This window comes from Microcebus murinus, chromosome 10, assembly GCF_040939455.1.
Source record: "Microcebus murinus isolate Inina chromosome 10, M.murinus_Inina_mat1.0, whole genome shotgun sequence".
Lineage (NCBI taxonomy): Eukaryota > Metazoa > Chordata > Mammalia > Primates > Cheirogaleidae > Microcebus > Microcebus murinus.
This window is the reverse complement of record NC_134113.1, coordinates 61272362-61283960: the sequence shown is the minus strand read 5'-3', so window position 1 is coordinate 61283960 and position 11599 is coordinate 61272362. Positions and strand designations below refer to the sequence as shown.

The window sequence follows — 11599 nt, the reverse complement described above, 5'->3', positions numbered from 1 at the left end:
CCTCTGGGCAGCCATGGGTAGGGTCGGGGGAGGGGAGAAGGAGGCAATATGGCGCCTGCCTCGGGGCTCGGGTCTGTGCACACGGAGGTGCCCCGAGGGAGTTGGGAGCCTGGTGCCGTGTCCGCTACTGGCTTACCGCTCACTGATGGTGGCAGCTGTCTCTGGGCTGGTGTCTGCAGGTCTCTCCACCCGCTGGGGAGCCCACCAGCAGTCCCAGATGCAGGGGAGGGGAAACGGCCAAGCCACCTACCCTTCCTGCTGGTCTCCGGGCTGCTCCGGTGGTCCCAGCTTCTAGTTCTCCTCCATGACCTCCTCCTGTGGAGTCTCCCGTGGTCTCAGGTACTCCTCCTTCTGTCCCTCGTCCGATGTAGGCTCGTCTTCTTGCTTCTTTCTTCTAATTTCTGCTAGAATCTGTCTTTTCTGCAGAGACACTCGGTCTGGCGGTGTTTCTCGTCCACCATCTTGATTCCCCCTCTCCTATTCATGGGTCTCTATCAGTACTTGCATCAGCCATACAAAAAGCAGGGGATAGGGTTAGGAAACTGAGGGCCTCCAAGCCAGCTTCCTTGCTAACTGCTACCCTCTAAGTTCCTTAGTCCTCTTGTCTCAAATAATACTGGCCATAATCTCCCTATACCTCAGCCTGTGTGTCTCTCTCAGCAATGCCATGTGGTTGTACCCGGCGGCCCTCGTGGGACTGTACTACCTCGTCAGCTGGTACTGGGACAGGCAGGTGGTGAGCCACCTCAGAGATGAGTACGTCTTCATCAAGGGCTGCGGCTCGGGCTTTGGGAACCTGCTGGCCAGACAGCTGGACATGCTTGGCATGAGGGTGCTGGCTGCGTGTAGGACAGAGAAGGCGGCCGAGTAGCTGAGAGCCCAGACGTCAGACAGGCTGGAGACTGTGACTCTGTATGTCACCAAGACAGACAGTATCACAGCAGTCGCCCAGTGGGTAGAGGAACATGTGGGAGACAGAGGTACCCCCCAGATTCCTCTGTGTGTCTCTTTCCTCTCTCTATGGGAAGATGGAAACTTCTGTCGGCTAACTGGGAAGATTCCCAAGGTGTCTGCATTTTCAAGAACTGTGACCTTTCCGTTTTCTAGATTAGACATCCTAGAGTGATTGTGCCTGAGCCACAGGGTCAGAGGAGCACAGCCTGTGTTTAGGGTCGACTCTCTGGAGGCAGGTTGTGCCCTTGAGCCAGACCTTGAGCCTGGCATAGGACAGTGGGCGCCTGGGCCAGGCTGGATCCCGGCTCATGAGCTCAGCATTTCTTATTGGTTCCTCACACTTGTCCCCCCTGAGGGCTCTGAGAATATACGTCCTCACTTGACTCATGAGGGTGGAGGTTTAGAGCACTGAAGGGACTTGGTATGAAATACTCAGTGATAATTCCTGTTCTTCTGCTACATTACGCTGCCTGTTCCTTTTGTCAAAAGAGAGATGATGGACTTCTTTGTTCTGATTAGAAATGTAAAACATGCTCATAGAGGAAAACTAGTAGAGGAGGATAAAGATAAAACAACATTCACCATAATGGCACCCTCTAGACTTAGTTACCCTCTACCTCATGTGTTCTGGGATCCGCTTTATACAACCAAATCTCTCCTGAAACATAACAGTGAATGTCTGTCTGCATATCATGGTTAGAGAATATAATTTATTTAAGCAGTCCTATATTGTTGGATGCTGAACTTAGTTTCCCACTTTTCCTGGCATAAATAACATCTCAGCAAAGATTCTGTGATAAGATTTGTTCACATGATTAGCAATGTAATTCAAGTAAAGTAAAATAATTGGATCAAAGAATATTAATTTCTTAAAGGCCATGAATGGTTTTGTTTGGGGGAAGGAATAATATTGTAAGGCCTTTTTATCTTTCCAATATTGCTACATTCAAACTCTGTCTAACTGCACCCTCAGTCCTGGTCCACCGAAAACACTGGCCCTGCTGACCTTGCGTCTGTAGGTGGGGAAGTCAGACTATTTCAATCCTTGATGTTGTGTTTTTGTTCCTGCATATGAAGCACACAGTCTTCATGAGGGCTTAGCATTCGGGGAGCCATGAGGTGATGTCAAGGGTGGACTCTGGGGAGAGTGGAAGGAATGTTGACACTGCCTGGGGCCAAGGGTGCCATCTGGACCCTGCTGTGGGCCGAGGCCTCCTCCCCAGTCTGCCCTGTGTGTCCACTCCATGGTGAACGTTGGAATTCCCAGGCAAAGATGGTCAACTTTGCTTCCTGAGCAAATATTGGCTCAAAATTGGTGCAGGTTGCATTACAGCCTGTCCCCTGATGTCCGAAGGTGGCCTATTCTCCATGCTCCCTTAGTGTTACGGTTTTCAGTGTGTCTGTGCCAACAATGACAGAGAAAACAATTATTCATGGGTCTTTTTGTCTTTCCTTTTTATTCCTTCTCTTCTTTGTGTTTCTCTTGTTTTTTTTTTTTTTCTTTTACCCCATTCCTCTTTTACTGTCTCTGTCTTTCTCCCCTCATGAGATATTAGATGAGCACTCACGCTATTTTCTCAAACTCTGTCCATGAACTAAACAAAGTTGGGCTTATTGCATGTTGGGTTCTAGGAACTGGGAGAGGAGATGACAAGGACCATTCTTAACCTCTAATAGCTTGAAGAATATGCAAACCCTGACAACGTTAAGTCACCATGTCCTCATTTCCTCTCCACCCCTTGTCTCTCCATACCAAGTAGCACATTCTTCTTGACTCTATAAATAAACTCAAAGGAATGTGAACTTGAACCCTAGCTCCGTCTGCACTACACACACACAACTCAGTGTTGCTCTCTAATCTTCCCACTGTCTCCAGGACTCTGGGGCCTGGTGAACAACGCTGGCTTCTGCAGCCCCTCAGCCCCCAATGAGTGGCTGACCAAACAAGACTTTGTGACCATACTGGACATTAGCCTGCTGGGAATGATCGAGGTGACTCTGAGCCCGCTGCCCTTAGTGAGGAAGGTGAGAAGCCGCGCGATCAGCGACTCCAGCATTGCTGGTAGAGTGTCCATTACAGGTGGCGGCTACTGCATCTCCAAGTGAGCCTAGAGACCTTCTCGGACTCCCTCAGGTACTGCCCTGGGACAGGGCCCTGCCTGAGTCCTCCTGTTCCTGGTCCTCTGTGGGAGCATTTTGCCAGAGTTTGATTTCATCACAGATTTAGAGGCCCCTTGTTTGACATCTCTCCCTCAGGCTTTTTGCCCCTTCCCTCTTTCTGGATTTAGCCAGACATTCCGTGAAACTTCCTATCTATGCTGTGGTAGAGGGGGGACCCCAGGGCTTAGAAATTATGTCACATGCTCTGAGCCTTCTGAGGAGGCCCCCAGACAGGACAGGTGTGAAGCAGATGGGAAGTGGGATAATTGGCTGCTGGGCCCATGTCCGCAGCCACCGAGATGCTCGGGTGCAGGGAGCCCTTGAGGGGCGGGGGCGGCCTCTGACTCAGCACAGCACACAGCAGCGGGCACTAGTGTGAGAGCAGCAGCAGCGCAGCCTAGGACAGCAGGGGTTGCTCCCTGACCCAGACACTAGGACAGCTGAGAGGGAGAGGGACAGGAGAGAGAAAACCATTGTTGCCAACCCTGATAGGGGTTGTGACTAAGTCAGCCATGCTCACTCTGACAGCCCCCAGATTTGGGGAGGGTCCCGGCTATGAGGGACAACATGAGAGTAGACAGCCCAGCAGGGGTGCCTTGCATGAGAATTTACACTTCACAACTAGTAAAATGGGTGTGTAAAGGGTTAGGAACAGTACTTAGTTATTATACCAATGCAATGCCTTCATCCAAATTCTTATCCCTTTTGGCTCACATTAAATATCCAGGCTTTCTAACTTATACCACCCCAGTAGTTTGTTAGGGACTACAGTATGCCACCAGGTGGCGCATGTCTGCCAGGGCAGCCAGGAGCTCAGAGGTGTGGCCCTGGAGTCTGGTCAACCTCCTCTCCCAGCAGTGCTGAGGTTGTCATTGTCACAGGGCTTGTGGAGGGGTCTCAGTGAAAGGACTCCGGGAGTGTGAGTCTCCACACTATCCGAGGTTCCGAAGGATTTCCCGTTCTGCCCAGGTGTCCAGTGGAGGCCGTGTCCCTCCCTTTGCTGCTCCCTTGGGACTCCTCGGATTGCTGCTGACTCTGCAGTGGACTGGGAAGCTCCTGCCACTGCAGCAAAGGGTCACGCTGCTGTCAGGATGAGCAAGGGTCAGCAGTGGGTGCGACGAATGGGAAACGTGTCTGTCCATGGAAACTAGAATTCATGGTTGAAGGAAGTGCAAGTCCCTGACAATATTCGGGATGTGTGACCTGGGAGGGGAGGGCCCAGAGCAGGAGGGCAGAGGGCAGTGTACCCAGCACACAGGGCTGCGCAAAGGGCGTTGGCAGTAGTTAAACAGTAAACTCTGTGACATCTGGTGTGTTTGGTTCATTCCTTTGCTCCCTCCCTGTGACCTTGGCAGTTTCTTTCCTGTGGGTTCAGGCCTGTTCCCTTTCTCTCCCCTTTCTTCCCACCGAGGACTGACTGCCCCTTGGACATCTCATACTGCTGCTTTCCACAGACCTACTGGAGCAGGAGGGGACCTATTGCTTTTTTCTCTTTTTGCCTTCTTCCAATCCTAGAGAGACTGGCAATGACTTAGTTTCCTGAGTGATTCTGGGTGCTGACCTGATGTGGAAACCCAGGCTCAGAGAAGGATTTCAAACTAATATTCCTTGACCCAGGTGTGGCTTCCCAGCACACCTGGGTCTTCTCTGTGCAGCCCAGGATGTCACTGTACGAGATGTGCAGAGACAGTTCTGACCCTCCAGGTTAGATGGAGTGCTATGTGTGCCATGGTGTGCATGTGTGTGCCCTGGTATGGAGACCTGTGTGGACGCTCATGTGTGGAACTGTGTGGACACCTGTGTGGGCACAGCAGGGCAGAGTGACATCAGTGGACTAGGGAGGTATTGCTGAGCAGTAACATTTTCTCATGTGGCAGGACTGGAGGTTTTTTAAGGGCGTGTATCAGAACTTGCAACAACAGTGCCAAGAGCAGAGGGGTGGGGTGAGGAAAGGGAGGGCTCCAGGCCAGAGTGCCTGGAGGCTTCCCTGACAACTGCCACCCTCTGTGTTCCCTAGTGCTCCTGTCTGAACACTGGCCATAGGCTCCTTATACCCTAGTCTGTGAGTGTCTGTCTCCCCAACAACATGTGGCTGTACCTGGCTGTCCTCGTGGGCCTGTACTACCTTGTGCGTTGGCACCGGGAGAGGCAGGTGGTGAGCCACCTCCGAGACAAGTACGTCTTCATCACGGGCTGTGACTCTGGCTTCGGGAACCTGCTGGCCAGACAGCTGGACATGCGTGGCATGAGGGTGCTGGCTGCGTGTCTGACGGAGAAGGGGGCCGAGCAGCTGAGGACCCAGACGTCAGACAGGCTGGAGACGGTGACTCTGGATGTCACCAAGACGGAGAGCATCTCTGCAGCTGCCCAGTGGGTGAAGGAGCGTGTAGGGGACAGAGGTACTGCCCAGATTCTTCCAGTCTGTTTGTGCTTCCCTCTGTGTTAAAGGGACACCTCGTGTCCTGTCCCTGGGGAGATGCCCAGAGTGTTCCCAGGTTCACGTCCTCCTAGCTGTCTAGTCTTCCTCACCCATCAGGTCTCCCTGGGCTGGGGGTGTGCATGGGGCGCTCCGTGCCAGAGCCAGGCTCATCTTCCCAGCTCTTCAGCTTGTCCTTCTGTGGGCCACTCCGGTCCATGGAAAGTTAAGACCATCCCCATGTTCAGAGGACACCAGTTGAGAACTGGTGTAAAAAGGCAGATCTAGGAAGGGAATCTTTTCCTTTCTTTTTTCACAGCACCGCCTTGTCTGTCTTGTTATGGGGGATGAAGAGGACATGGATTACCTTGATCTAAGGATAAATGTAGAACATGATCATTGCCCAAAATACTTAAAAGTATAAAGATAGAAGCAAAGTTGTTCCTCAAATCATCATCTGCACAAAGATATGTTTTGCACTTTGCTGTAATTGGGATTTTATTTTGATCACAGTTTGTATCACATTGTATTCTCTCAAAGATGAACATTTTTTCAACATAATGAAATAGTTTGTTAAGACATAGTATTTAATCATTTAGAATATTCTTTCCTTGCTGCAGCCTTACTCATTTAAGACATAGCCAGAGTTTGGATATTGGCATTTTTTCCTACTCTTTATTCTATTTGTTGTCATCATGGAAAACTTTGATATTCCTGCATCTCTATAAATGTATATATTGACTTTATTCTTAGAAAGAGATAGGAGATCCTGGAAAAGGAATATACATTCCCAGAAGTGCAGGTGAGGGACTTGGGTCCCAGGGCCAATTCTTCCTGATCCACAACAGCCACCACCTGCCGTGCCTCAGAGGGTTCTGTGCTCCTGCTCCCTGAGGTGTATAGATTGGGAACTGTGTTGACGTTAATTCCTTGGGATTGTGGGTTTGCAACTTCCAGAGATTATTTTCCCAGGATGGAGTTAACATGGAACTGAAGTGGAAGGAGCAAGGGTGCAGTGGGAGGAGGTGATACGTTAGTGAGCAGAGGGTGGAGTCTGTGGACTGGGCAGTGGGGTGAGTTGGTCTTGTTTCACCCCAAAGCCTGCCCTTGGAGTTCTCGAAACTGTCATGTAGGAACATTGGTGAATATTGATTGAGGGTGTTCCAAGGCCAGTCCCCAGAGGCCAAACACAGGATTGTTTTCCACAGTCTCCCAAATGTAGGCTTCCAGTTCTTTCCCTCCCCACCAAATTCCACCCAGGTTTTAGCCTTGTCTGTATTTTTCTTTTGTGTCTCTCTCTTCCTCTCTTCTCTGTCTCACACTATACCTATTCCTGTCTTATTTCACATCAATAGATAGATGTTGAGGACTCACTATATGAGTTTTCCAGAAAATCTCAAAGTTTAGGTGAACGTGCTCATGTCTGCAAGGACCACATTAATGTGTAAATAACCAAACTGCAGTGTCTGTGTTTCCAGACTAATGGATGCACAATATTTCCCCAACACCAGCTCCTGCCACCGTCCAGTGTGGGGTCAATGCCCGCAGTCAGGAGGCCGTGGGTGGGGCCAAAACGAATAACAGGAGGAGGAGACGTGCGCTGTGTCCTCAACAGCTGCAGCTTGTGCAGCTCCCTAACCCTCAGACACCGCGCTGTTATTAGTCTTTCCTAGTCCCCTTCCAGTACCCGCCACCCTGCTGTCACTCTGATGGGCTGGGAACGTGAACCCTAGCTGTGTCCACACTGCACAGGCACAACTCAGTGTTGCTCTCTCATCTTCCCACTGTCCCCAGGACTCTGGGGCCTGGTGAACAACGCTGGCATCTCCGTGCCCTCGGCCCCCAATGAGTGGCTGACCAAACAAGACTTTGTGACCATACTGGACGTGAACCTGCTGGGGATGATCGAGGTGACTCTGAGCCTGCTGCCCTTAGTGAGGAAGGCGAGGGGCCGCGTGGTCAACGTCTCGAGCATCGCTGGTAGATTGTCTATTATAGGTGGTGGCTACAGCATCTCCAAGTACGGCGTAGAGGCCTTCTCGGACTCCCTCAGGTATTGCCCTGGGATAGGGCGCTGCCTGAGTCCTCCTGTTCCTGGTCCTCTGTGGGAGCATTTTGCCAGAGTTTGATTTCATGCCAGGCTTACAGGCCCCTTGTTGGAGATGTCTCCCTCAGGCATTTTGGCCTTCCCCCTTTCTAGATTAAGATAGACATTCTGAGAAAATTCCTGTCTATGCTGTGGTAGATGGGGGGACCCCAGGGCTTAGAAATGATGTCACATCCTCTGAGCCTTCTGAGGAGGCCCCCAGACAGGACATGTGTGAAGCAGATGGGAAGTGGGATAATTGGCTGCTGGGCCCATGTCCGCAGCCACCGAGATGCTCGGGTGCAGGGAGCCCTTGAGGGGCGGGGGCGGCCTCTGACTCAGCACAGCACACAGCAGCGGGCACTAGTGTGAGAGCAGCAGCAGCGCAGCCTAGGACAGCAGGGGTTGCTCCCTGACCCAGACACTAGGACAGCTGAGAGGGAGAGGGACAGGAGATGGAAAAACATTGTTGCCAACCCTTATACGTGTTGTGACGCAGTCAGCCATGCTGGCCCTGACAACCCCCAGATTTGGGGAGGGTCCTGGCTGTGAGGGACATGAGGGTAGACAGCCCAGTAGTAGTGCCTTGCATGAGAATTTAGGCTTCACAACTAGTAATGTGGGTGTGTAAAGGATTTGGAACAATATTTAGATATTGTACCAAGGCAATGCCCTCATCCAAGTTCTTATCCCTCTTGGCTCACATTAAATATCCAGGCTTTTTAGTTATACCACCCCAGTAGTTTGTTAGGGTGCTATGGTTTTCTTATGGTTTGTGTTTTCCTCCCAAGAAGTCTGAAATCCTTCCCCTTTGTCTCTCTGCCTTGCAGGAGGGAGCTATCCTACTTTGGAGTGAAGGTTGCCTTGATTGAACCTGGTTTCTTCAAAACTGCTGTGAGCAGTCCTAAGATACTCTGCAAAACCTCCAAGGATGTGTGGGAGAGGGCCAGCTCAGAGGTCCAGCAGATCTATGGCGAGAAGTTTCTGGCATCCTGTGAGTGAGCTGTGGGCAGTGTGGAGAGAAGCAAACCCTTGTTAGGAAAACCACGTCTGTCACTAGTGCGTCCCTCAGAGGGTCTATCCTCCTGACAGGGGCTCAGAGAAGTTCAGCCTCTTGCAGAAAGTGGGAACCTGTAGCCTCATTTCCATGGTGGGTGCTCAGTGGTCAACTGGTCACATGAAGCAAGTGTCTAGGCTTATTGAAAATTGGGCAAGGCAGGGCACAGTAGCTCACACCTGTAATCCTAGCACTCTGGGAGGCTGGGGTGGGAGGACCACTCAGGATCAGGAGTTCAAAACCAACTTGAGCAAGAGTGAGACTGAGTCTCTACTAAAAATAGAAAGAAATTAATTGACCAACTAAAAATATCAGGAAAAAATTACCTGGACATGTTGGTGCATGCCTGTAGTCTCAGCCACTAAGGCGGCTGAGGCAGGAGGATTGCTTGAGCCCAGGAGTTTGAGGTTGCTGCGAGCTAGGCTGATGCCACGACACTGTAGCGTGGGCTACAGAGTGAGACTCTGTCAAAAAAAAAAATTGTGACCAGTATCTATCTGAGCCCCTCATTATTTTGAAGAATGAAGGAAATCAAGAGAGAAAAAACATACATGGTCTCAGAGCCAGGTGGCATTTCATGTGACACAGGAGAGACAGCTGGTTCTAGGTGCTCAGATTTCTAGTATTGGTGGACTCTTGCCATTGTGCAGTCCAGATTTCCTAAGAAAACAGGCAGAGGTGTGTTAGTGTGTAGCAATTCTTCATGGGATAAACATGGGGCCCTTTTCAAGGAGTTTACATGGATGACTTGGGGCACTGTCATAGGGGGCCATGAGATTTTAGAAACTTTCCACTCTGAAGTTGAACCCAAAGCAGAAGCAGTTGCAGGTGGACGTATTCATGGGTGTTTTCTCATTGTGTACAGACATAAAAGTGACAGAACAAATAGAAGGAAGATTAACACATGATCTGTCCCTGGTGACGGACTGCATAGAGCATGCGCTGACGGCCTGCCACCCCCGCACTCGCTACTCAGCTGGCTGGGACGCCAAGCTCCTCTACCTCCCCATGAGCTACATGCCCACCAGCCTGGTGGACGCCATCCTCACCTGGGGCCTCCCAAGGCCAGCCAAAGCCCTGTGAAGCCAGGACCCTGGTGCATGGTTGCAGGGCATTGACTGCGGTGGGAGGGAGGGGTACATCAGCAGGAGGGTTGTAGGCTGGGGGAGGGAGCTCTCCTGCCAGCAGTACACCTGTCCCACCTCTTCCTCTTCCTTTTCCTCTCCAAAGGGTCCTGTGGGCTATTACCCAACACCCTGGTAGTATCAGGAGCAAAGAGCCAATGTCATATTCTGAGGAGTGGGAACCCACTGTACTCATTGGTGTCCTGTTGGCGTGAGTGGCCACTCAAGCCTTGAATTTCTTAAGTCCAGAGGATTCCACAGAATTTTGGAGGGTTGAGCAGGTGGAAGCAGACTCAGTCCACACCTGCTCTGCATTGTGCCTAGCCCCTGAGGTGTGCACTCGCCTGGCCAGTGTGTGCCCTCCCCCAGGATGGAAATGTCCTGGGGAAGCAGGAGCACCCCTGCTCTGATGACACCTGAGCACATGGGTTGAGGGTGGAAGGACAACCCTCACCCAGACCCCTGTCCCCTCAGCAGCCCGCTCCTCAGATATTCACTGGAAGGTGGGGTCTTCCCTTGGTATCCTGATGGAAGACACAGAAACCAGTTGTTCATTTGCCTTGAACCCACGGTGTGTGTGGATTTTCTTGTTTTAGAATAAACATTGCTGGTTCACCCATGCACATTCACTTAAATGCTGACTTAGGGTTGGGAGGTACAAACCTAGTGGCCCAAGAGGGGGGTGACTTCATGGAGGTAGGGGGGTGAGAGGTAACACCCAAGGAGAGGTTGAAGCGGGCTGGTGGATTATCCCCGCGTTCTCTCTGCTCTTCCTACCACACAGGCCAGGGGCAGTGCTTCCATTTGCAGGGCTTTTCAAGTGGCCTGGTGTCTCAGGAATAGACAGAAGGACAGGCAAGCAAGAGGATGGCAATAAGGACTGGCAGGCCCCAGATCCCTTCCCTGGGGCCGCTGAGCCTTCCTGCCCTCACCAGGTTCTGCGCCCCTAGGGACTGACCCTCATTACAGGTCACTGCACGTTCCACTGTGCTGTCCTCATGTCCCCAACCCCACACCCCCACAACCACCTCTCCAGTGACATGGACTGACAGTCACTTTTGGACCCTGTCTCTCATTTTCTGCTCCTTTATGCTGAGCGCCTGTTGTGTGCTGGGGAAAGGCCCAGAAGTTGCCCTGGGCTTCCTCAGGCCCGGCTCTGAGTCCTCTCCATTCTGGAGTCTCTGTGAGTGTGGTCTCAACAGAGAAAGCACTTGCAGAAGGGGACACAGATCCCCAGGCTAAGGTCCCTTTGTAGCTAGGAGGCACCTTGCCTAGGCATGTTGGTTTTCTTCCCTCAGTGTAACAGCTGAGGACAGGGAGCCTTCAGGGGACCTTGTGCTGTTAAGCAGATCCGTGTTGGGTGTGAAAACAGCAAGTGAGCTCAGATTCACGGAAAACTTGAAGTGGGCATTGGTGTGGAGCACGTCTGTGCTGAAGCCATGAAGATGGCCAGGGAGGGTCGTCCTGGAAGACCAAGGCCCTGAATGCTGTAGGGTCAGGCCCCTGAGTGTCGTTCCATGCTGCCCCACTTAAAAGCAAAGCCACAGTTTTACATGCAATCTGAAGCCACCATACTATTTTTGGTTTTTTGTCATAATTCCTTCTCTGTGAACACACACACACACACACACACACACCCCAACAAAGAATATTGAAATGAAGAAAGAGGCTGGGATTCACTTGATAGCTCACTGGGGAGTTGTTCAGAGTTTGGACTCAGACCAGGAATGTTCTCCAGAGCATGGGAGAGCTGTGAGGGTGCAAACCCCTGGCCCTCCATGCTGGGCTAAACTTGGGGTCAC

The 11599-nt window shown here is 51.5% G+C and overlaps 1 protein-coding gene and 1 pseudogene across 1 annotated transcript; both read left to right on the top strand.

The window, feature by feature from the left end:
- Positions 1 to 667: 667 nt before the first annotated feature.
- LOC142873380 (retinol dehydrogenase 16-like) lies at positions 668 to 5146 on the top strand (annotated as a pseudogene).
- Positions 5042 to 10420, top strand: LOC142873379 (retinol dehydrogenase 16-like). The gene is made up of 4 exons (XM_076007381.1): positions 5042 to 5513; positions 7325 to 7583; positions 8447 to 8610; positions 9539 to 10420. The coding sequence occupies exons 1-4, from the start codon at positions 5201 to 5203 to the stop codon at positions 9754 to 9756; spliced, it is 954 nt and encodes a 317-aa protein (XP_075863496.1). The 5' UTR covers positions 5042 to 5200; the 3' UTR covers positions 9757 to 10420.
- Positions 10421 to 11599: the final 1179 nt, after the last annotated feature.